The 23,141-nt window shown below is 36.0% G+C and overlaps 2 protein-coding genes across 3 annotated transcripts in view; both read left to right on the forward strand.

Moving 5' to 3' along the window:
* The first annotated feature begins 1,337 nt into the window (after positions 1 to 1,337).
* LOC106052402 (hemolymph lipopolysaccharide-binding protein-like) overlaps positions 1,338 to 23,141 on the forward strand; it is a 47,075-nt gene continuing 25,271 nt past the window's right edge. Inside the window, exons 1-4 of one of the 2 annotated variants that reach the window (XM_056028290.1) lie at positions 1,338 to 1,484; positions 2,079 to 2,240; positions 5,522 to 5,692; positions 9,316 to 9,522. In XM_056028290.1, coding sequence (XP_055884265.1) covers positions 1,439 to 1,484; positions 2,079 to 2,240; positions 5,522 to 5,692; positions 9,316 to 9,428 — 492 coding nt within the window. In that variant the 5' untranslated portion in view covers positions 1,338 to 1,438 and the 3' untranslated portion in view covers positions 9,429 to 9,522. Of the gene's footprint in view, positions 1,485 to 2,078; positions 2,241 to 5,521; positions 5,693 to 9,315; positions 9,523 to 23,141 lie in introns of those variants that run through there. The other variant, XM_056028291.1, reaches the window with a different exon arrangement.
* The window catches only part of LOC106073948 (uncharacterized), a 101,623-nt gene continuing 95,305 nt past the window's right edge, over positions 16,824 to 23,141 (forward strand). The window contains exon 1 of the mRNA XM_056028252.1: positions 16,824 to 16,965. The gene's annotated coding sequence lies outside the window, so the exon portion shown is untranslated. The remainder of the gene's footprint in view (positions 16,966 to 23,141) is intronic.

Consider the following 23,141-nt stretch of genomic DNA (forward strand, 5'->3'; position numbering starts at 1 on the left):
TCAATGAGTTTGTAAATAAATAGAAAATATATTTTATAATGATCCATTGACAATTGTTCAATTGTGACCTTAGATGTAAATTTTGTTATACCAATGCGCGAATCTATGAAAGAAGCTTGAGATATTACTGAAGAAGTGATTGACCTTTTTAAAAAAACTTACCTCTCCTAATGTGTCTCTAACAGTTCATAACTTTTTAACTATGAAAGATAGCAGCTTGAAATTTGAAACAAAATGCTTCATGGCATGCTTTTAATTCTAAATTCATTGCTTTACTTTGCATGCAAACTAAACTTTTCTTAAAATAAAACAATGTAGAGAATTACAACATTCAATATTTTTCTAAAGAAACTAAATAGATTGTTCAAATTTACACATTATAAAGAGAATTGTGTAATCAAATAGGAATTTGCAATTAATTTCAAATTAAGTTCAATATCTGAAGTAAAATTGTTGGGGGGGGGGGTCTACTTATAAGTGAGGTTTCCGTGCTGTGTGTAGGTGATCAATTAACATAACTCTGATTTCAAGTGAGTTCAATTCTTTATTCCAGAAGAGTTAGAAGAGCTTAATGTTGATGAGGAAATTGTCCTGCTTGGTATCAAGTGAAAAAAAACGATAAATGAAATTTATAATTTTATCTAATCGATCAAAACAAGCTAATGGCTTCAATATGTCTGATCTAAGGGTGAATACAAAGGGGGCTGCCTTCGAGTTTTCTAGTTTGTGTTATCACAAAAACTCTCTTTGTAATTTTTTATTTATTTTTATATTTTTATGGATAAATTCGATTGCATAATCAATTTTTAAATCAAAATGATTAAAGAAATTAGAAGGTAGCCGTCGCACCTAAATTTTGCATACCACAAAATATTTTTCAAACCTGATTTTCCATATGTCTTCTTGTTATTGACATATGGATGTGACACACGGACCGACGGAAAGACAAACTACCCAAAATATAATCGGCTTTTCTATTTATTGGGCATCTATAATATATTTTCACTACATATGCTTTTCACTGGCTTTGTTCTAGTCATTTTGAATGTAAGATAGATCTATTTTATTTATGAGACTAATGGACAATAATAACTTAGCATGGTAAACAGGATAAATGAAAAAAAAAAGCGCGTATCGGATTAAGGTCGTAAAATAAAATTTTCCAAAGAGAATGACGTAACTCCTCATACAGATGTCTGTTAAGAAACAACGTCTGTAATTTATAAGATAATAGAGATAGAGACTAATCCTTATCACCTTATGTCAATTTAAAAAAAAAAAAGATTTTGCATGTTGAATGAGTTGGCATGAAATTATTACTTAAGCATTGTCAAAATGTGTTTATAAATAATGAGTATACAGTTGTTAGGAAAGAAACAGCTTGATGAGATATCTGTACAGCATCAAGTCTCTTGGTCTTTGTGTTGGCTGATGAGAAATGTTTTCGTCAATATTGGTTTTGATTCTCTACGCCACAGTTATAGGTATGTATAAATGTATATACTGCTACGCACCCACGTTAGTCGACGCTGCTATTAATGTCGGAACAAGAAGTTTAATTGTAACGAATGGAACCGATGAATATCGTCAAGCCAAATCACGATTTTCATAAAAAGCTCCTCTCACTTTTAACATCATTTACTAGACGAAATGTACCGAGTCAGCGTTCCCAAGATAGGCCACTCGTTTAACAGGTAGGTAGGTCACTGGTTTAACAGGTTTCATTATTTAATCTTGTGATGGTATGTTGGTTTAAATGTATAACATTTTATTAAATAATATTTATAAAATCCTGTAGTTTACAAATGCTACTTTTTAAGGAATAACAAAACTAATAATACTCTTATCATGTTCTATTCATGTTAGTTTAAGAGTAAGCTCTACTAGTTCTCATTGGTGTTTCATTTCATTGGCTGATTTAGGAAACATTTTCCCTGTTCTATTTGTGTCCTTGAAGAAAATATTGTTTCCGGATTGACTTAACATATGCACTAAGAAAGGCGTCTTTATCTTTTTGTTATTTTGATTAATTTCTTACACTGTAACTTTTGTTAAGTTCGTGTCATACATTTCCACAGGTGGGCAAGCACCTCCCATCGACACATTTGACCCAGCACATGATCAGTGTGGAACAGGATTCTTTTCAGACTTTAAGATAGAGAAGGAAGGAGATGTTGTAATGTGTCTTAGATGGTCTTCCTGGCCTAATACTTTCGCTGGAGCTAAAAAGTATTGTCTGAGTAAGTAAATAGAATTCTAAATGTTTACTTTCCTGATAATTAAAACGGGTAAATCTGCTCTTATTACTCAAAAAATAATATATATATATATGATTAAATATGCCTTTTTTATAAGCCAAATAACAGCTCCAATATACACACGTACGTTCTCTAACGAGCTCCTAATGTGACAGACTGACTGACTGACATGTTCTAAAACTCAGCTGTTTTTCTCGAATTTCAAACACGGTTTATAATAAGTGACTCGAAGATCAAAATGTAAACATTTTAAGGGAACATGATTAGGGCTTGGTGCTTAAGTGGTTAAGCGCTTGAATCCTGAATTGGGGTCCTGGGTTCTAATCTATTGGGTACCTAACTAAAGTTGGGGAAAAAGGCGGTGTATCGTTGTTCAAACATGATTCCCTTGATAACTGTTGTCCAAAGAAACAGATGACTTTAGCATCATCTGCCCTATAGATCTCAATGACCAAAACGGGAACTTTGCCATGTTTGACTTAGAGAATATCAAAATCCAATCCACTAGATCAATAATACCCTAAGGTTTGCGGGATGATGATCAAATCAAGCTAGCATAAAATACAAATTACATATTAAATTAAACATAATCGTAATCTATGTGTTAGAGTATAGTTTATTTTCATCAACGTTGTATTAAGCCCTTATTAAGCTCAATATCTATTTTTAACGCTATGCTTTAATAGGTATAACGTTTTTCAGAAACAATTTTAATTCAAATTAATAGAAGCTGTACTTGAACTATAAATTATTCAGATACATCGTCATGTCAAATTACGTATCAGCTTACCCACGCGCATAAATACCTTTCATTGTCTCGTCTTTGTAAAAGAAACTTTTCTGTCAGCTCAGGTGAAAGTATATAGTTCTGGTATTCTTATGAAATAGACAAAGATGACCTTTAATCAGGCTGTGGAGGAGCTCTTTGCATTTCACTTCTTCTCCGCTGAATACCTTTAAAAAAAAATAATATAAATTTTCAATATTAAATGTCTGACTAATAGTGAAAACCCATTTTTTACAGTAGTATTTTTTATGCGATAAGTCGGCAATACGGAAAAACTTATTTTTACACTGTGTGTTGATATATGTGTGCTTGAAGTTGTGTGAGGCTTCAGTCGTCCTTAAGACCACAACAAATATTAAAATACACCGAGTAATACCGGTACGTAATCTGACTTGCGTTTTATTTATGAAATAAGCAAAAAAGAAATCGATGGACGGTATTATAGATCAAACTATCTTTGGCCTCATTCTGACGTAAAACGACTATAGTTAGGAACAAATTTTCATATGGCTGTGGAGCCCTATTTTGGAGACACACTCCCGTCCACATATATTGCAGGTCAAGGTGGCTTTCGCTTTGGTGCTAGAGGAGATGGCCATTTTCCGTGTGGCACGTTTTTTTCAAAATCGTGGCCCATGTTTTCTCGCTGTCTATAGCTTTCAACTAGTGCGGTCTAGGGCTATGTCTTCCCAATGGTCAGTATCAATGTTCACTGATTTTAAATTCCCGTTTTATCACATCCACGTAACGGAAGTGGGGGCGGCCAGTTTTTCTTCAGCTAGACGCAAGTTGCCGCTAATGATTGATTTTCGGGATGCGGGTCCTCAATCCGGCGAAAATGTCCGAGCCAGCGCAGGTGTTGCCTGAGGACTGTAAAGATGCTGGGAAGGCCCGTTCCCGCGAGGATCTTACCATTACACACTCTTTTCTTTCCATGTTATTTTCAAGATCCTTCGAAGGCAGCGCAAGTGGAGTGAGTTTAGTTTTCTCTCTTGCTTTGTGTAGGTAGTCCACGACTCGCTGACGTATAAAAGCGTGCTAAGAGCGCATGCCTTGTAGACCTCCATTTTGGCCGCTGTGGTGAGCTTCTGGTTTTGCCAAACTCTTGGTCGGAGTCTAGCGATGGTTGATGCGGCCTTCCCTATAGTTTTTTTTTTAAATCTCCTTTTCTAGTGACAGGTCATCTTGAATTGTAGATCCGAGGTATCAGAATTCGTTTACGGCGTCTAACTTGTCATTGTCAATGAGGATGGATGGTAGCGCTGTAGCTGGTGGTTCCATAACATTTGTTTTCTTTGTGCTAATGGTTAGGCCATACTCTTTGCAATCCTAAGAGAAGCAGGACTGAAGCTCCTCTTGTGAGTTCGCCACTACTGCTTCGTCATCCGCAAAGAGCAAATCTCTTATGAAATCATACTATACACACAATATTAAAATAGAGTGAAAAAAAAACAACAATGTTATCAAAGCTACGAGCATATTACATTATCGTCAAATTATATCTCGTGCAAAAATGTCCCACGCACCATAACGTCTCACGCAAAAGCGTCTGAACCAAAACGGTAGAGCCAAAACGACTGCGTCCAAATGTCACGTACTGGTCCTTTCTACTATAAGCTTACTGATTTGTGCGCCAGTTCCTTTTTGTCTTAGTCATGGACCTCTGACAAATTATAAATTGCGAGTCAGTTAGTATAAAACGAGCTTGTTAGACGAGGAAATCGCTCTCAGCCTGAGCGAATACCTCGATGTAGTAGTTGTAACATTGTCCAGAGAGAGTAAGGACATATACCGTATACTATTTAATGGTTATAAATTAGTCCTGGTAAAGGAAGGACGTATGTAGTTTTAGTGGATTCGTTTGGTATTAGTTGAAATTATTGATGTTAAAGTATATCCTATTTCTGTGGGATGGATTATGTTATATCATTACACTGCTGTTGGATAAAAAATTCTTTGTACCCAGTATATGGGGCTCTGGAAGCAATCATACTTCATGTCTGCTACGTTATCTAATCTTAATAAATTATCTTCTATAATACAGACGTTACCTCAAAAAAAAAAAAAAAGAAGATGATTACGTCTTACGCGTCATGCATTTGGTCATGCATATTAACTAATGACCTAAATTCTGCTAAGTCACTAGATTTCCTGGCTAGCTCAGGCAATGCAATCCATGTTGTAATATCGCTAGGGAAGAAAAAGCATTTGTACACATTTGTCCTAGTCTATGGGATGAGGAATGTGCCCTTATCTTTGTGTCTTTCTAAGTATTTTCTCTCCCCTTCTCCTGTCCGTGATGACATTTCTTCCGGAACTAATATCTGAGCCATGCGAGAAGGCCCAAGGATTGGAATGGTTGACTGAAGCTATTTGAGACGATGATCATTGCAAGCTATGTATAGGTTACCCTGGGAAATTTATCTAATATTTAGTTGTTTGAAGTTATCAAACTTTATTCTCTCTTTCATTTTAGTTCGTGGAACCAGGTTGGGCGTTTTCAATACATGGGATAAAATGAAAATTTTGCAGAGACAAAACAACGTGACCTTTGTTGGTTTAGATGACCTACAGACTGAAGGCAAGTTCATATGGCATAACGGCGAACAGCTTGAAAATCCACGCTCCAGTGGTTTCTTTAATTTAAGTGAGTTTGCATCGAAGATAACACTTTACATTTATTTCGTCTTTTAATATAAAATACGAATGTGAACATCACAATGTATATGTATATCATTATCATTATCGTATTTCTTTTCGATTTTATTAAGAGCATCTCTAAATCTATAAACAATGAATGGAGACATCATCCTAATCGATATTTCCATTACAGTATTGTGATAACCTTTCTTCAAAACGGACTCATATGGTGCGTACCAGTGCATCGCTAGACACAAGACATGAATAGTCTAGATCAGGGGTCGGCAACCTACGACTCGCGAGCCACATGCGGCTCTTTGGATGTTAAGCTGCGGCTCATTAGTTCCATGCGAAAATATTATTTACTTTATTGAAAAAAAAACTTACAAAAATTGTTCTGATTCGATTCTATCTCTCAGCCACTTATACTAGCTTTTCAGCGCACCACGCCCCCACGTCTTAAAATGTAACATATTTGCAGGTGGAAGATATTCAACTTTCTGCCTTATCATTTGTCATGGATGAGTCTTACGACATAAAAGACACGGCACAAGTAGGTCTTTTTGTCAGGTATATGTCTTCCCAAGTTCCAAAAGAAGAACTTCTAGGATTGCTACCGCTCTCGTGACAAACCAGAGGAAAAGATGAAGATATTGTCGTGCAAAAATACATTAAATACAATAAAATCGAGATAAATAAATCGTTTCAATAGCAACTGATGGAGCCAGAAGTATGACAGGAAAAAAAAAAGTGCTACTACAAATCTTTGGCGCAAAATTAAACCATGAAATTTTTTACGTTTCTCTGCATAATATACCAAGAAGCGCTTTGTGTCCAAGCATTTCTGACGAAATAGTTGAAGTCATGAATTTGTTAAACAAGATTTTTAACAGCAACTTGTTTAAAAGCACTCTACCATCGTCAGTTTAAAGAATTCTTAAATAAATGTTTGGAAGAAAAAAAATCTTGTGGCTCTTTAGAAACGTTGAAATTTGGTAAATTGTAACTTTTGGCTCTTCCGACTCAAAAGGTTGCCGACCCCTGGTCTGGATATCAATGTTGACATTAGAGAAAAAGCCAAAAAAGAAAATTTAAATAACAGTTAAGCCTAGAAGCTAAATAAGGTTTTACATTCCTTTTTATATCCATGTAGATAATATATTTGTATATTCATACCTACGATGCAGTTTAACATTAGCTGCATGGGCGTAGCCAGGGGGTTTGGGGTTCAAACCTCCCCCGTAATGAATTCTTAGAGGGAAAAATTTAGTACCTAATTTTTGTGTGTGTTTATTTTAGATGAGATTTAATTGTTAAGCCTTAACTTGCCCCAGGGCAGCTAAGAGGGTCTTAAGTTTAAAATTCCATTTCAGTGTGTTTTTAAGGTTTAAGCCCCCACCCCTTTTTTTTTCTATAAAAATAAAAAAAATAATGCAAACGATAGTCCCCATATTCCATGAGCGTAGACAAATAGGATTTGAGTTTGAAATTCTCTCCAAATTGTTTAATTTTTGATAAAATTATCTGTTAAAAAAAAAAAGACACGAGTCACCAGACTTTAACCCAATAAGGGATTTGAGTTGAAAAAACGCTTCAGAGAGTTTAAGTTATAACACCATCCATAGTTTTTTTTTTTAGTGTAAAACCCTCCTCCAGCGTATCTGAAGCTTAAAATCCACGTTTTCAATAGAAAATAAAAGAAACTACAGTCACAACATTCAATGAGCGTAGCTAAGTTTGGTTTGGAGTTCAACCCCCCTTCGTTAACCAGAGGGCTTTAAGTTTAAAACCCTTTCCCAATTGTTATGAGTTTAAAACTCCCTCGAGATGGTTTTTGAGTTTAAGGTTACACTGCATAGACTTTTTTTCTAAGCCAGTAATAGCCCAAAACTTTTAGGCCTAAGACGCATTGTAAACTTTTAGGCCTAAGACGCATTGTAAATGACTCTACTTGAGCTACTAGGATGGCTGCCTGGTCGTGCGGTTTGCGCGCTGGACTGTCGTTCAGATTTATCGATGATCCAGGGGTTCAAACCCTGCCCGCTCCCATCCCCCGTCGTCCTGCGGGAGGTTGGACTAGGAAGTAAACTATCTTCAACTCTGAAGGAACATCCAAAACATGTAAAACAAACAAAACAATACCGTTTACTGTGGCATTCTGTGGCATTTTACGTCTCGAGAGACGATCTTTTCCCTTTGCAACTTCCTGTGTGACTAAAGAGGCCAATCCTTGATACACAGCTGCGATCGCAGGTTGGGCATATATATTTTACTAGACCGTTTACTAGACTGCATTTTATCTTATGAAATACTGACGTTACTTTTAAAAAAACGAAGATGACTTCGGTCATACGCATGTTCTGTATGGGGATTTAAAGAGACATTCTATTCTAATCGCCCTGTACATTGACGTTTAGAACTGAGAGGAAATGAAATTAATTCCTCGGACTGGGAGTCTTTACTTTCTCGCACAATTTGGTCACTACAAAAAAAAAAATGTTTCCAAAATTAGTGACCTTTTTTTTCCCCCACCGAAATATTTGGCCTAGCGAGGCTTGTTCACCTTGTTCCTTTTTGTAAGAAGATTTTTTGACATATAATTTTAAAATAAATAATCCGGGGAAAAAAAATGAATTAATATTAATAATTAAATTATAGCGACCTAATGTCCATAGATTTTTAAAAAATTTACTTATCATTGCTTCCGTAATATTTTTTTGAGCATCAAAGTTTATTTTTGTTATGCTTATAAACCAACCTCATGTAACGTCAATGTTAAACCAACGCTCTAAATCAGCGGTTCTCAACCTTTTAAGCCCGGCGACCCCCTTATTACAATCCCCCACTCTGCCGCGACCCCCCCTCCCCACACACATATACAGCATTAGAAGAATAGACAAAAACAATCCATATTTTCGATGGTCTTAGGCGACCCCTGGCAAATCGTCAATCGACTCCCCAAGGGGGTCGCGACCCACAGGTTGAGAACCCCTGCCCTAAGTGTAACGAAATATATACACATTATTACATAATTCAAAGCTCTAAATATAATGTAAAATCACGTTAACAAAATTAATTTAATACAATCGCTTTAAGTATAATTTTGAAATGACATTAGCCATGACTTGTGAGCTTGCTAATTTTGCTTGACATATATTTACAAAAGGTTGTGTCTGACCTTGACATAAATTTATAAAAGGATGTGTCTGACCTTGACATAAATTTACAAAAGGATGTGTCTGACCTTGACATAAATTTACAAAAGGTTGTGTCTGACCTTGACATAAATTTACAAAAGGTTGTGTCTGACCTTGACATAAATTTACAAAAGGTTGTGTCTGACCTTGACATAAATTTACAAAAGGTTGTGTCTGACCTTGACATAAATTTATAAAAGGATGTGTCTGACCTTGACATAAATTTACAAAAGGTTGTGTCTGACCTTGGCATAAATTTACAAATGTTGTGTCTGACCTTGACATAAATTTACAAAAGGTTGTGTCTGACCTTGACATAAATTTACAAAAGGATGTGTCTGACCTTGACATACATTTACAAAAGGTTGTGTCTGACCTTGACATAAATTTACAAAAGGTTGTGTCTGACCATGGTATTGTTTAACTTTTTCAGACGAGCCAAGTAATAGTCTACACGTTGAAGACTGCGTCATCCTGCAAGGGAGCCTACTCAACGATGTGCCGTGCACTATGTCATACCTCTTCGTGTGTGAGAAAGAATTGTAAAAAAACGGGAGATTTCAATGTATGACGAAAAGCTATAAATAGCAAGCTTGTTGGTGTTTCTGGCGTGCGAACAAAATAAATAGTTAATTACCAATGTTTGTTTGTTTTTTTTAATTAAGTTCTTGATTTTGTTGTGCAATTTTATTGCGATGTTAAATCAATTTAAATTTTCTAAGCCCTATACTTTTCTGGTTATTTTTTTGTTTGGCAATATTTAAGTGCAATTTAGCGTCTTTAATATTGCTTAGTTGGCAATATTTAAGTGCAATTTAGCGTCTTTAATATTGCTTAGTTGGCAATATTTAAATGCAATTTAGCGTCTTTAATATCGCTTAGTTGGCAATATTTAAGTGCAATTTAGCGTCTTTAATATTGCTTAGTTGGCAATATTTAAATGCAATTTAGCGTCTTTAATATCGCTTAGTTGGCAATATTTAAGTTCAATTTAGCGTCTTTAATATTGCTTAGTTTATCGTAAAAATATTCGATGTTATTAATACTGTATTAAATTTCCTTTGTATCTTTTTCAAAATATATTTAACGGTATTAAATATGTTGGGCTATAAAAGTCGCAACACTTTAACAACAGATATCTGTAAAGATAATGCGTTAATATGAGTACGAATGTTATAAAAATAATACACAATAAAAGTATTATGTATTTATTATAATTTTTTTTTTTAATGATGTTGTAACTCTTGTAGTGGAGCGATAGTGTTAATGTGTGTGGGATCTACCGACACAAGTCACTCAGGCAAATGTTACAGTTCAACGACTATCAATAGAGTGGGACGCATTTATATGACCAGTGGTATGGTCAGGTGATTGAAAGTTGTTGTTTTTTTAACCAGAGACAGTGTGTAAGAAAAAGAATTTCAGGTCCAGAACAGCAAGGTAGTAATGTCAGTGCAGTACAAAGTAAGTCCACGAGAATGTAGCTGTACGAGTCCAGTTAACAGAGAGACTAGTTCAGTACGGTAGTTCTGTTCAGTAAAACAAAGCATTGGTAGTTAGTGTTGCCAATTGTGTAGTATTTGGTTGTTGATGTATTTATGATTAAACTACCACTTTATTATTTGGAATTGTAGTCAAGTTATTGCTTTTGATAAGTCGTGTTGAAAAGTGCTTACAAAAGACCAGGTAGAGAAAATCGTAACAGTGATGTCTTGAAGGGAAATGTCTTATGGCTTCTTTAAAACTGCTGGGTAAACTTGATTTAAACGAATTTCAACAAGAGATTCGATATCGTGGATTGAAATGCTTTCGAAGAAACAAATAAAATCTTAAAGAACGACTCTGACAAGCTATGGTGTAGTAAGATGATGTTTTGGACAACCAGATATCGGAGATTTCCTGAAAAGAAAAGATGAGCACTTTACACGTACAGCTGGAGATGACAGTGAAAAAGGTCAACGTACAGTTATGTACCATGATTAAATAGATATATACGTTTACCATGCTGAATAAGACATATGAAACTATAGGTGCCTTGTAGAGCAAGACAGATGAGCCGTTTGAACTTGAACTGTGTGGTACTTACTGTCACGAAAAGAGGTAGTGGTGATCACTGTAGTTCCCAGGGACGTTTCCTATGGACCTCCTAAAAATAATTTGCACTTGTAGTATCACAAGAATCAAGCCTGGCATTTTGCTGGTTATCTCCTCTGCCGTACACTTAGGTCGTATCTTCTCAATGTCGTGGACTGAAATGCTTTGAAGGAAACAAACAAAAAAAAAAATTAAAGAATATCTCCGACAAGCTGTGATGTGGTAAGATTAGGTTCGGACACGTAAATGTGTGAAGTACAACCAGATAACAAAAGATTTTTGGAGCGCCGTGAAAGAGCAGATGAACTCGTTGTATGTATCGTTGGTTATGACAGTGATAGAGGTCAGCAAACAAATAGGTACTATGATTAAACACAAAGGTATCTTTACGATGTTAAACAAAACAGATGGAATATTGGCTACCATGTTGAGCAAGACAGATGAAATCTTGGCTACCATAGTTGAGCGAGACAGATGAAATCTTGGCTACCATGTTGAGCAAGACAGATGAAATCTTGGCTACCATGTTGAGCGAGACAGATGAAATCTTGGCTACCATGTTGAGCAAGACAGATGAAATCTTGGCTACCATGTTGAGCAAGACAGATGAAATCTTGGCTACCATGTTGAGCAAGACAGATGAAATCTTGGCTACCATGTTGAGCAAGACAGATGAAATCTTGGCTACCATGTTGAGCAAGACTGATGAAATCGTGGCTACCATGTTGAGCAAGACAGATGAAATCGTGGCTACCATGTTGAGCAAGACAGATGAAATCTTGGCTACCATGTTGAACAAGAGAGATGAAATCTTGGCTACCATGTTGAACAAGACAGATGAAACGTTAGGTAACATGTTGAACAAGACAAATGAAATCTTGGCTACCATGTTGAACAAGACAAATGAAATCTTGGCTACAATGTTGAAAAAGACAGATGAAACGTTAGGTAACAAGTTGAACAAGACAAATGAAATCTTGGCTACCATGTTGAGCAAGACAGATGAAATCTTGGCTACTATGTTGAACAAGACAGATGAAATCTTGGCTACCATGTTGAACAAGACAGATGAAATCTTGGCTACCATGTTGAACAAGACAAATGAAATCTTGGCTACCATGTTGAACAAGACAGATGAAACGTTAGGTAACAAGTTGAACAAGACAAATGAAATCTTGGCTACCATGTTGAACAAGACAGATGAAACGTTAGGTAACAAGTTGAACAAGACAAATGAAATCTTGGCTACCATGTTGAACAAGACAGATGAAACGTTAGGTAACAAGTTGAACAAGACAAATGAAATCTTGGCTACCATGTTGAACAAGACAGATGAAACGTTAGGTAACATGTTGAACAAGACAAATGAAATCTTGGCTACCATGTTGAACAAGACAAATGAAATCTTGGCTACAATGTTGAAAAAGACAGATGAAACGTTAGGTAACAAGTTGAACAAGACAAATGAAATCTTGGCTACCATGTTGAGCAAGACAGATGAAATCTTGGCTACCATGTTGAACAAGACAGATGAAATCTTGGCTACCATGTTGAGCAAGACAAATGAAATCTTGGCTACCATGTTGAGCAAGACAGATGAAATCTTGGCTACCATGTTGAGCAAGACAAATGAAATCTTGGCTACCATGTTGAACAAGACAGATGAAACGTTAGGTAACAAGTTGAACAAGACAAATGAAATCTTGGCTACCATGTTGAACAAGACAGATGAAATCTTGGCTATCATGTTGAACAAGACAGATTAAATCTTGGCTACCATGTTTTAACAAGACAGATGAAATCTTGGCTACCATGTTGAACAAGACAGATGAAATCTTGGCTACCATGTTGAACAAGACAGATGAAACGTTGGATAACAAGTTGAAGAAGTACAGAGGGCCACCATGTCGAGAGGTATAAACATTCCGTTGCTTAAGGAAGACCCTGTTGATAATAGTGCTGTCTAGGCTGTCACAAAGAGAATTAGTGGTGTTCACTGTAGTTCCCAGGGCCATTTGTCACATCATTGTTTGATGGCCAGTGACATGGATTAGTTGGGAAGCACGGAAACACTTTATAGTGGTGTTTAGAATATTTGAATTGTGGGTAAGAAGTGTCGTTTTGAGAGTTGACACATATATGAATATTAACCGTCACCATTGTTCTATGACGCCAAGCTAGCAGACCTTTTCCTTGGACCTCCCGTAAAAGATTTGAAGTACCAAAATAAGCCAGCCTAGCAGCTTGATGGTATCTTCTCTGCCATACATTGGGCTGGTATCTCCTCTGCCATACATAGGACTGATATCTTCTCTGCCATACATTGGGCTGGTATCCTCTCTGACATACATTGGGCTGGTATCTTCTCTGCCATACATTGGACTGGTATCTACTTTGCCATACATTGGGCTTGTATCTCTTCTGACATACATTGGGCTGGTATCTTCTCTGACATATATTTGGCTGGTATCTCCTCTGACATATATTTGGCTGGTATCTCCTCTGACATATGTTTGGCTGGTATCTTCTCTGACATATATTGGGCTGGTATCTTCTCTGACATATATTTGGCTGGTATCTTCGCTGGCATATATTTGGCTGGTATCTCCTCTGACATATATTTGGCAGGTATCTCCTCTGACATATATTTGGCTGGTATCTTCTCTGACATATATTGGGCTGGTATCTTCTCTGACATATATTTCGCTGGTATCTTATCTGCCATATATTGGGCTGGTATCTTATCTGCCATATATTGGGCTGGTATCTCCTCTGATATATATTGGGCTGGTATCTTCTCTGACATATATTGGGCTGGTATCTTCTCTGACATATATTGGGCTGGTATCTTCTCTGTCATACATTTGGCTGGTATCTTCTCTGCCATACATTTCGCTGGTATCTTCTCTGCCATACATTTTGGCTGGTATCTTCTCTGCCATACATTTGGCTGGTATCTTTTTTGCCACGCTGTTTGCAGGTAACTTATCTATTACCTATTTGCAGGGATCTCACTAGCACTTATTTCACGATAACTCCGTCCAGTGCGCCACACATATACAGTTCTTACTAAACGCCAGTGTGCAGTTATCAATTTTCAAGTCTGTCTCATGTACTTGCAGATGGACAGAGGTCTTCTAAGGTCTACGGCAACAGGTTTGGATGCAGACCCAATGTTGTCTTGATATGTCTGGCTCTTCGAGGTACTCGTAATTTACTTCTCGAGCAAAAGATTCGGACACATAACACTTGCCTTTCTGCTTCATCTGTCTCGGTAAATTTCGTTGAATTCGTCGCAGCAATTGTTGTCACCTTTCTCTGCTTGAAAGTTACACCCGCAAAATCTACCCAATACACAGACACCAACGCTAACCCTAATACCCAGCGTCTCCATCCAAATTCTTTGTGTAACTACAGTCTTGACCATTCAACGTCTTCTTCACCAACGAGTCTTATTTCCTCTTTCACTTGCGAAAACATTTTATTTTAATGGATTTTCCTGATATCTGTGTCAAGCGTGTTAAGCTTTTCAATTTGTTTATGCCAATTAGTCGGTGGTGATATTAGGTTTAAAAATCAAGTTAATAGATCTCTTTGTCCTCGTTGTGAATGTTTACTGGATCGTTTTTTTTTAATGTATAAACAATGGCACTAATTAGCAATAGTTTATTAACTAATTGTTTTTTTTTATTGATTATTTAGTTGTCAGGCAAAAGATTTTTTTCTTCATATTTTATCTAATCCGAGATAGGATGTGTAAAAAATACGCTTAGAAACTTTTTAATATAGAGACGGACAGACAAAGTGAGATAATATAAACTTTTTATAAAGTAGAATGACTTCTAATAAATATTTATTTTAAGGACAATAACTCCTTTATACAACTTAAATAGAGATAAATAAATAACTAATAAATGATAGATTTAAAAAAAAATGAATTATTTCAATAGAAACAAACTCATTCATCCGTATCCCGTTCCTAGAAAGAATCCTGGTTAATCGAATGTATAGATCTTTACTTTCTGCTTCACGTATCCTTAACTCTGTCTGACAGTTGGGGCACCACATAAGATCTGTTAACCTTTCTCCATTCATCTCTGTATTTTGCCTCTCTTTTACTTTGCCTTTCGTACGCCTTTTCTTTCTGGCTCTTCTTTTATTTTTCCTGGTACTGTTTCCTGTAGGAAGGTCTTTGCTAGCTCTGAGGATTTTATAATATGTCTATAGAGTTTTAGTTTGCGTTTTTTGTAGAGTTATCAAATCATCACGCCAATTTGCCTTAGATAAATAGATGACAGCATCTGGTTGCATGCGACTTTAGAATGAGACAACTAAGAGTCGCTGATAACGACCGCAAGCTACACTTTTTAGACCAAAAGGAAATCCGATGCAGTGTACACGGCAAAATGAAAAATCTTAATCGACCACCGGCGGACGATGGTTATGACGAAATACGTAGGCCAAAGCTATGGCTTAGTATCCACGGGATAATCTGCATTTTTTCATTAATCTTTGGACTCGAAGACAAGCTTTATGATTATTAATCATGTCTCTAATCTCTTATTTTTTTTAATGCGGTCTTCGCCTGTGTAGAATTAGAGCAAGCATTAACAAGAATGGACAAGTCTAAATCATATCAGAAGAAAAACATGTTTAAATATTTAAAAAAAGACAATACCTCAGTCATACAACTTATATAGCGAATATGTTTCTCTTAATAACTAATATATGTTAGATTTAAACAAAAATGACAATTTTTATACCGCCCCCCCCAATCCTCCCAAAAAAGAATCCTGGTTAAGTGAATATATAGATCTACTACACTTTTATAGTATTCCAATGATAGCCCTATAGATCTAGATTGAATACGATAGGTACACGTTTCCTAAGCATTACTTTATTAACCCATTATGAACAATGCCTTACATCTTGGGAATTCCCGAACGAATATAGTCCTTTCAAGAACGCAATCAACTTTTCAAAACCGACGCTGGATTCTGATCTAGATCTAGTTCTCTAGCCAAATTTAGTTATTTAATTAAAAACAATATTACCAAATAAATTGTTCTCCGTGTGGCCAAAGAGCTACTAATCATTTAATAGAGGTTTTGAGAAAATGAGTTCCACGATTGATTAAAATAATGATACTATTTCACACAATATATTTCGCATAAACATAAGATATATGTGGACGGGAATGTCTCTTGAGACTATGGACGGGGGCTGCCTCTGAGTTGGTATTATCACACAAACTCTTTAAGTTATCTTGTTTTTTTTTATTGCTGTATTTGTATAGAAAAAAAACAGATAGAATAATTTTACTTAAAATCAGTTTGATTTTAAAATTTAGAATGTAGCCGTACCCCTCAATTTTGGAAGCCATAACATATTGTTAAATATAATTTTCCATATCTATTTTTAGTTCTTTTTGACTTTGTAGACCATAGGGTGACGAACGGACCGACGGAAAGGCTATTATTTTCTCCTTTTTAAGGGGCATCTAAAAATATTTTTACTCTACATATACGTGTCATAAACTTGGTTCTAGTCAATTTGAATGTAAGATACATCTATTTTATTTATAAGACTAAACTACAATAATAAGTTAGCATGGTCACCAGAATAAATGTCAAACGAGGTGCGTATCGGATTAAAGTCTTAAAACAATATTTCCAAAGAGAATGGCGTAAATCCTCATGCAGATGTTTGTTAAGAAGCAACGTCTGTAATTTATTAGATAATAGAGACAAATCCTTATCACCGTATGTCATTGTTAGAGATTTTAAGGGTTTAATGTGTTGGCATGAAATCCTTCATTATTACTTAAGTATGGATAGAATGTGTTTATAAATAATGAGTATACAGTTGTTAGGGAAGAAGAAGCCTGACGAGATATTTGTACAGAATCAAGTCTCTTGGTCTTTTGTGTTGGCTGATGAAAAAATGTTTTTATCAATATTGGTTTCGATTCTCTACGTCACAGTTGTAGGTATGTATGTATGTATCAATATACATATAGAAAGAAGGCAATAGAGATATATTGGTGAACGCCGGCTTATTAAGAAAATAACTAGATCTAAGGGAACCTGACATCCAGTGGTATGTGTGTGTTATTTGTTTTATCTATTAAATAATTATCAATGATGTTCTTCCTCTGTTGAGTGCTTTCCTGGAATTTACAAACTGTATTGTAAGTCGCTTCCGAGCTGTGTCTATTACAGAAAAATCAAACTGAAATCCAATAACACAGACGAATATTTAAAGATACATGTTAGTCGACGTCGATACTAAATGTGAACAGACCTGGAAGAAACGATGGAGCAGATGCAAACACTAGCTACATACATTGTACCGAATCTCTCTATCCAGGCTCAATGCAAACGGCCCCACACTTAACCAACTCAAAGAACTGGATGGCTGCTTGGTCGTGCGGTTTGCGCGCTGGACTGTCGTTCAGATTTATCGATGGTCCCGGGTTCAAACCCTGCCCGCTCCCATCCCCCGTCGTCCTGCGGGAGGTTTGGACTAGGAAGTAATTATCTTCAACTCTGAAGGAACATCCGAAACATGTAAAACAATGCTTTTCTTGACACTTTCATGTTTTCCACCGAAATGCCACTAGTCGCTAGCCTGTGAAATTAGTGTCATCTGGCTACACACACATTCTTTTTATCCACGTCACCACCAGAGTTATAACATTGCACCCCTCTTTAGATAGTTCTATCCCAAAACAGAATCCACCCAATGCCATGGGCTGCTAGCTTTTATCGCTGATGGTTAGGGTCAATCAGATGTCACAACAATAGGCTTGCTTCTTTAGTTTGGCGTAATGGTGTTGACGATCATTGACTTATAGCACTAAACTGCTGGTATACAACTAAGTCAAAGTAGGCTATTCTATTGTAACAGTTTGGCTTATCTTGCATTATATTATAAGACTATTATCAAATTTAAGCGTATTCTCTACAACTAACAATAAATCATTATCACCTTGGAAACACACATACATATAATCCATAATAGGGCACCAACCACGTTATCTTCAGCAAAACATCTTCGTTTGGATGACATGCTTGTGGGGCAGCAGGGACGAACTGGCTATATGGCTATTCGGGCAAAAGCCCAATGGGCGGTACCCAAATGGTCTTGTAGTCTTTATATCCAACACATTTTCCAAAATATCGAAATAGCCTACTCCCATAGATAGTAGGGTCTACACACTTAGCGATTACAAAACTTATAGTCTTTATCCTTTTAGGGCCTACACACTTAGCGATTACAAAACGTATAGTCATTATCCTTTTAGGTCCTACACACTTAGCGATTACAAAACTTATAGTCTTTATCCTTTTAGGGCCTACACACTTAAAGATTACAAAGCAAAATAAGGTCTATTTTTCCTATAATATGCATGCATATCGATACATTATAAAGATAGCATGATTAACTTTGAGGACAGGTAGACCTAGAATTGGATGCCCATCATATGATAAACTAGTTATGGGCCGAAATGTATAGAAATGCCCAGGCCGATTTCGACACCCTGGTAAGCTTTCTGATGACACTAGTCGTGTTTATTCCAACATCGTCAGCCCCAGGATCCATTTGATTTCCTTGACCACTATCAGGCTAAAAAATTATCTTCTATTGGATACAGATTTTGGCGATAACATTGAAAGTGCAATTAATAACAAACTGTTGCATCATGCGTTATTTTATATTCCAGAACACAATCCGGCTCCTCTCGCCGTTCTATTGATGCTAAACCTTGCCAATGAGTTTCTTGGAGTTCCGAAAATTCAGTTCTTCTTTAATAGTCAGGGTATATCTGCTATAAAGTTTAGATTTTTACTCATGGACACTGGCAGACCATGAGTCTTTTTAAAGTTTACATCAGAAGGCTTGGACACAGACTTAACTTTGTCTTAATCTGTCTGGCACTAATAGGTGGTGCTTATAAAGCAAACGATTTAGTCAATCTATATGTGGGTCTTCTCTTGTTTCTTTCGTCTGCCCCTTCCTTTCTTCCTGGTCTGTGCACATTATTGAGATGACCACAGCTATCTTAACGTTGTTTCTCGTGGGAGCTTCAATCGTACGGCTTATCATCAAATTCACAGGGAAAACCATCTACACAAGCGTCTCCCTTGTAGCTGCCTGTTTGTTTTCTTTGGTCGCACCGCCGCTCTATCAACTCGTCCCTAGTATTAAGTACGGAACTTTTTACTTTCGTTACTTATCTGGCTAAAGTCTCCTCTTCTAGCTTCTTTGGCGTCGTACTCAGGGTTCGAATCTAGTCCTTCACAGCTACCATATATATATATTTATATGCCAACCTAGAGGATGAGGTAGTCTTCCTCGTTACACGAGCCAGTGCTGCTTTTGGCAAACTTTAAAGACAATTGTGACCACAAAGAAGACTCCGCATATCGACTGAACTGAAAGTCTACAGTGCTGTAGTGCTTCTTTCACTTTGGTATGCATCAGTGTTCTGGACTTTTCAGAAAGTTTAGCTCCTAATTATGCTGTCTAAAGAAAATGAAAAAGTGCATTGGTCTGACCACATATTAGATACTGAAATTCTACTGCTGAAATTCTACTGCTGAAATTCTACTGCTGAAATTCTACTACTGAAATTCTACTGCTGAAATTCTACTACTGAAATTCTACTGCTGAAATTCTACTGCTGAAATTCTACTGCTGAAATTCTACTACTGAAATTCTACTGCTGAAATTCTACTGCTGAAATTCTACTGCTGAAATTCTACTGCTGAAATTCTACTACTGAAATTCTACTGCTGAAATTCTACTACTGAAATTCTACTGCTGAAATTCTACTACTGAAATTCTACTGCTGAAATTCTACTACTGAAATTCTACTGCTGAAATTCTACTACTGAAATTCTACTACTGAAATTCTACTGCTGAAATTCTACTACTGAAATTCTACTGCTGAAATTCTACTACTGAAATTCTACTACTGAAATTCTACTGCTGTCCAACACGAACAGTATCAATGCCACAAGAAAACGTTCCCATTTTCAATTGGCGGTACATGTAGTCGGCATGCCAGACAATCGCCTTCACAAACGACTTTTATACGAGAAGCTGTGTGTAGAAAAGCGCTCCCAGGGTGGTAAATACAGGCTATATAAACACACACTTAAGAGCTCCTTCAAGGAGTGTAATATCGACATTCACGGCTGGGATGCATTAGCTCTTGATCGCTCCTCGTGGCGTGAAGCTGTAAAGTGTCTAAGACACGAGTTGTGAAGCAAAAAAAAAAAAGTGTGGCCAGCTTCAAAAGGCTGAGAGAAAAAGCAGGACTATTTACAACTGACCAAACCTACCCAAGCCACGTACGCAGCTGGCTTTTTAAAGCGAGGATTGGACTTTACAGTCATCTTTGAGTTCATAGGATATGAAAGACATGCTCATCTTCAATCACAAAGGAAAATATATATATATATATATATATATATATATATATATATATATATATATATATATATATATCATAAAATTATTTATAATGAACTTTAAAATACGACATACATGTGCGTTCTGTCAAAATAGCCCACTACATATATAGGACATATATTACCCTCGGTCCGCGGGTTTTTTGTTTGCGTATTACTGTCGATGAGTTACTGAAAGTGGTTTGTAAGAAATAAACGAAATAATAATGCTATAAGAAATGCGAATGAGTAGATGTAAAAATAGTATGAATTGTGCTGTCAAAATAGCTAATCGACTTAAATTTATTTTTTCAAATAAAAATATTTTGCGTGCAGGCCTACATATACTTGATTCAAATTGTAGATGTATAGACTTAATTTTGTATGTTCATGTGTTAAAGAATAAAGTAGATCTTTAGTTAGACATAGATCTAGATCTAGAGTAATCTAGAGTTAAATATTGGCTTGGAAAGAGTTCATTTTGCACGTGCGCATGCGTGACTATTTTAATTAGATGTACGCGAATGAATTAAACTAATAGTATTAGAATATATCTTAACACGGCTTCGCAGCTTTAAGGCGAACGAATGCATGAAAAATGCTTTAGAAAAAACAAATGTTAATGTTAATTTGATTAAAATATGAAATGAATGGACTATAATTAGTATGTTTATGTGTTTAAGTGTAAAACTATCTTTGCAAAGAGAAATTATAACATCTTCTTAGAGTTTTAGACCTAGGAATAGAAAGATGTGTAACATTACGGTATTGTCTAATCATGGAACTATACTAATGGAACAACAGCTTCGAGTTTTTTACAAAGCCAAAGAGAGTCGAAGTGCCGTCGCGCATCATTTTCGCGCATGGTGCAATGTGGAGAAATCCATGTTGATGCCAAAGAAGAGATTTACTCCGTCAGTCCCTTGCAATGGGTGTAAAACTTTCGTACGCTCTATTTGATTAGATGTGTAAAAACTTCATCCATTTTCTGACTATCTGATATAATAGATAAAATTTTCCCGAATAAGAGATCGTCACAAAAGTTATTTTTTTCGAGCACCCTATAAAACGCAACATTTTTTCAAAAAAATAGAATCTAAATTCCGAAAATACAATCTTTCAGTGTTTCTGTGTTTGGTTTATTTACACTAAATCTGGATGAAGACCTGTCTACCGTTCCGCTAAATGCGTATTTGTTACGATATACTAAATTGCACGAAATAAAAATAAAAATAGGAGGCCTAATACAGTTTTGACACTCCAAGCTACACATTTCTAATCGTTTTTTTATTATTATTATCGAAAGGACTAGGCTATAGGCATACACGTCTCGTGGGAAACAAATAAAAAGTTAATCTCGGTAATATTGTAGCCTAAATAAAATGACCAAAAAAAACAAAGTATAGCCTAATCTAAAATTAAATAGATCTAGAGCTTGGACGAATGATACAAAATAAGTATAAATAATAAGTCATAGTCATATGAATCTGATAGATCTAAAACAAATACTGATAGAGTCATTCATTAATTAATTATTAGAATTACTTGACTACCAACTGGGTATTTTTATTGCCAAAATACAGTGTATTTTATGTGCATTTATTAAAAACAACAACCAAAAATTAAGCGTTCGACGCAACTAGATCTAATATTAATAATATAGATTCTAGTTCTAGATCCAGAAAGCTACTTCTCTTATTCAGTTTTCTAGTTTAATTCTAGTTAGATCTAGATGTCTAGACCAGTAGATCTAAATCTAGCCAGGGTTTTTGTCATGGAATAGATCTATAAACCTGCAGCCGCCTACTGATCACGATATGACAGATTGTCTGACAGATACTATTTACTATTGATGAGATACTCTCTCTACTTCCATGTAATATATAGATCTACATCTAGATCTAGTAGATCACAGTAAAACTCAATGTGTACTTCCGACTTTAGCTCAACAAGTCTACTCCAAAGTATACTAGTAAAGTCACAAAGTGTAAAGGATCATTATATATTCAAATAAAAAATTTATAGGCCTAAATGAATCGAATAATCTAAATTATTTTTTAAATGGCAAGTGTTATAGATGACTTCTGACTTGTACACGAGTTGCAGAGATTCTAGCTTTTATTTTGATGACATGTTACGATATATCAATGATATTTAGATAAACGCAAGTACCTAGAGGAACAGAGAGAAGGACCATTTAATATAAGGCAAAGAAGTAAGATGTTTATAATCCATCAAACTCACAGAGGACTTGTGTCATTTGTGACGGCATTTCATGCATTTACAGAAGCTACAAACTATGCTACAAAAATGATAGGCTTGTCTTTGATTCCTAAGACTTATGAGGAATGCTATGTTTCCAGAGGCTACTCAGCCCCAGCTGTGACCTACATATTATGCCACACTGAGCACAGGCATAACCATTGTCCACCTGTGGTAGAATCAGTTGTTTTTTTTTGCCGTCTACCCTCGGCAATTAATTTTCATTGGTGTATACCACACCTTTGTAAGTGACCTCCAGCTGTCTCGTTCTGAAGCTGTATGCAACCAGGTGCTCTCTTATTCTATGTCAGTTAAAGTAAGTTGGCGTATAAGCTTGTCTTTAAAGCATTTCTGTGGTACCTCTTTACGTGCATATGACATGTTAGGCAAATGGTTTAGCCTATCGGAATGCCATTTCGGAAAGTATAGGTGCTTAAAATGAAAC

The sequence above is a fragment of the Biomphalaria glabrata genome, chromosome 5 (assembly GCF_947242115.1).
Source record: "Biomphalaria glabrata chromosome 5, xgBioGlab47.1, whole genome shotgun sequence".
In the NCBI taxonomy this organism is placed as follows: Eukaryota; Metazoa; Mollusca; class Gastropoda; family Planorbidae; genus Biomphalaria; species Biomphalaria glabrata.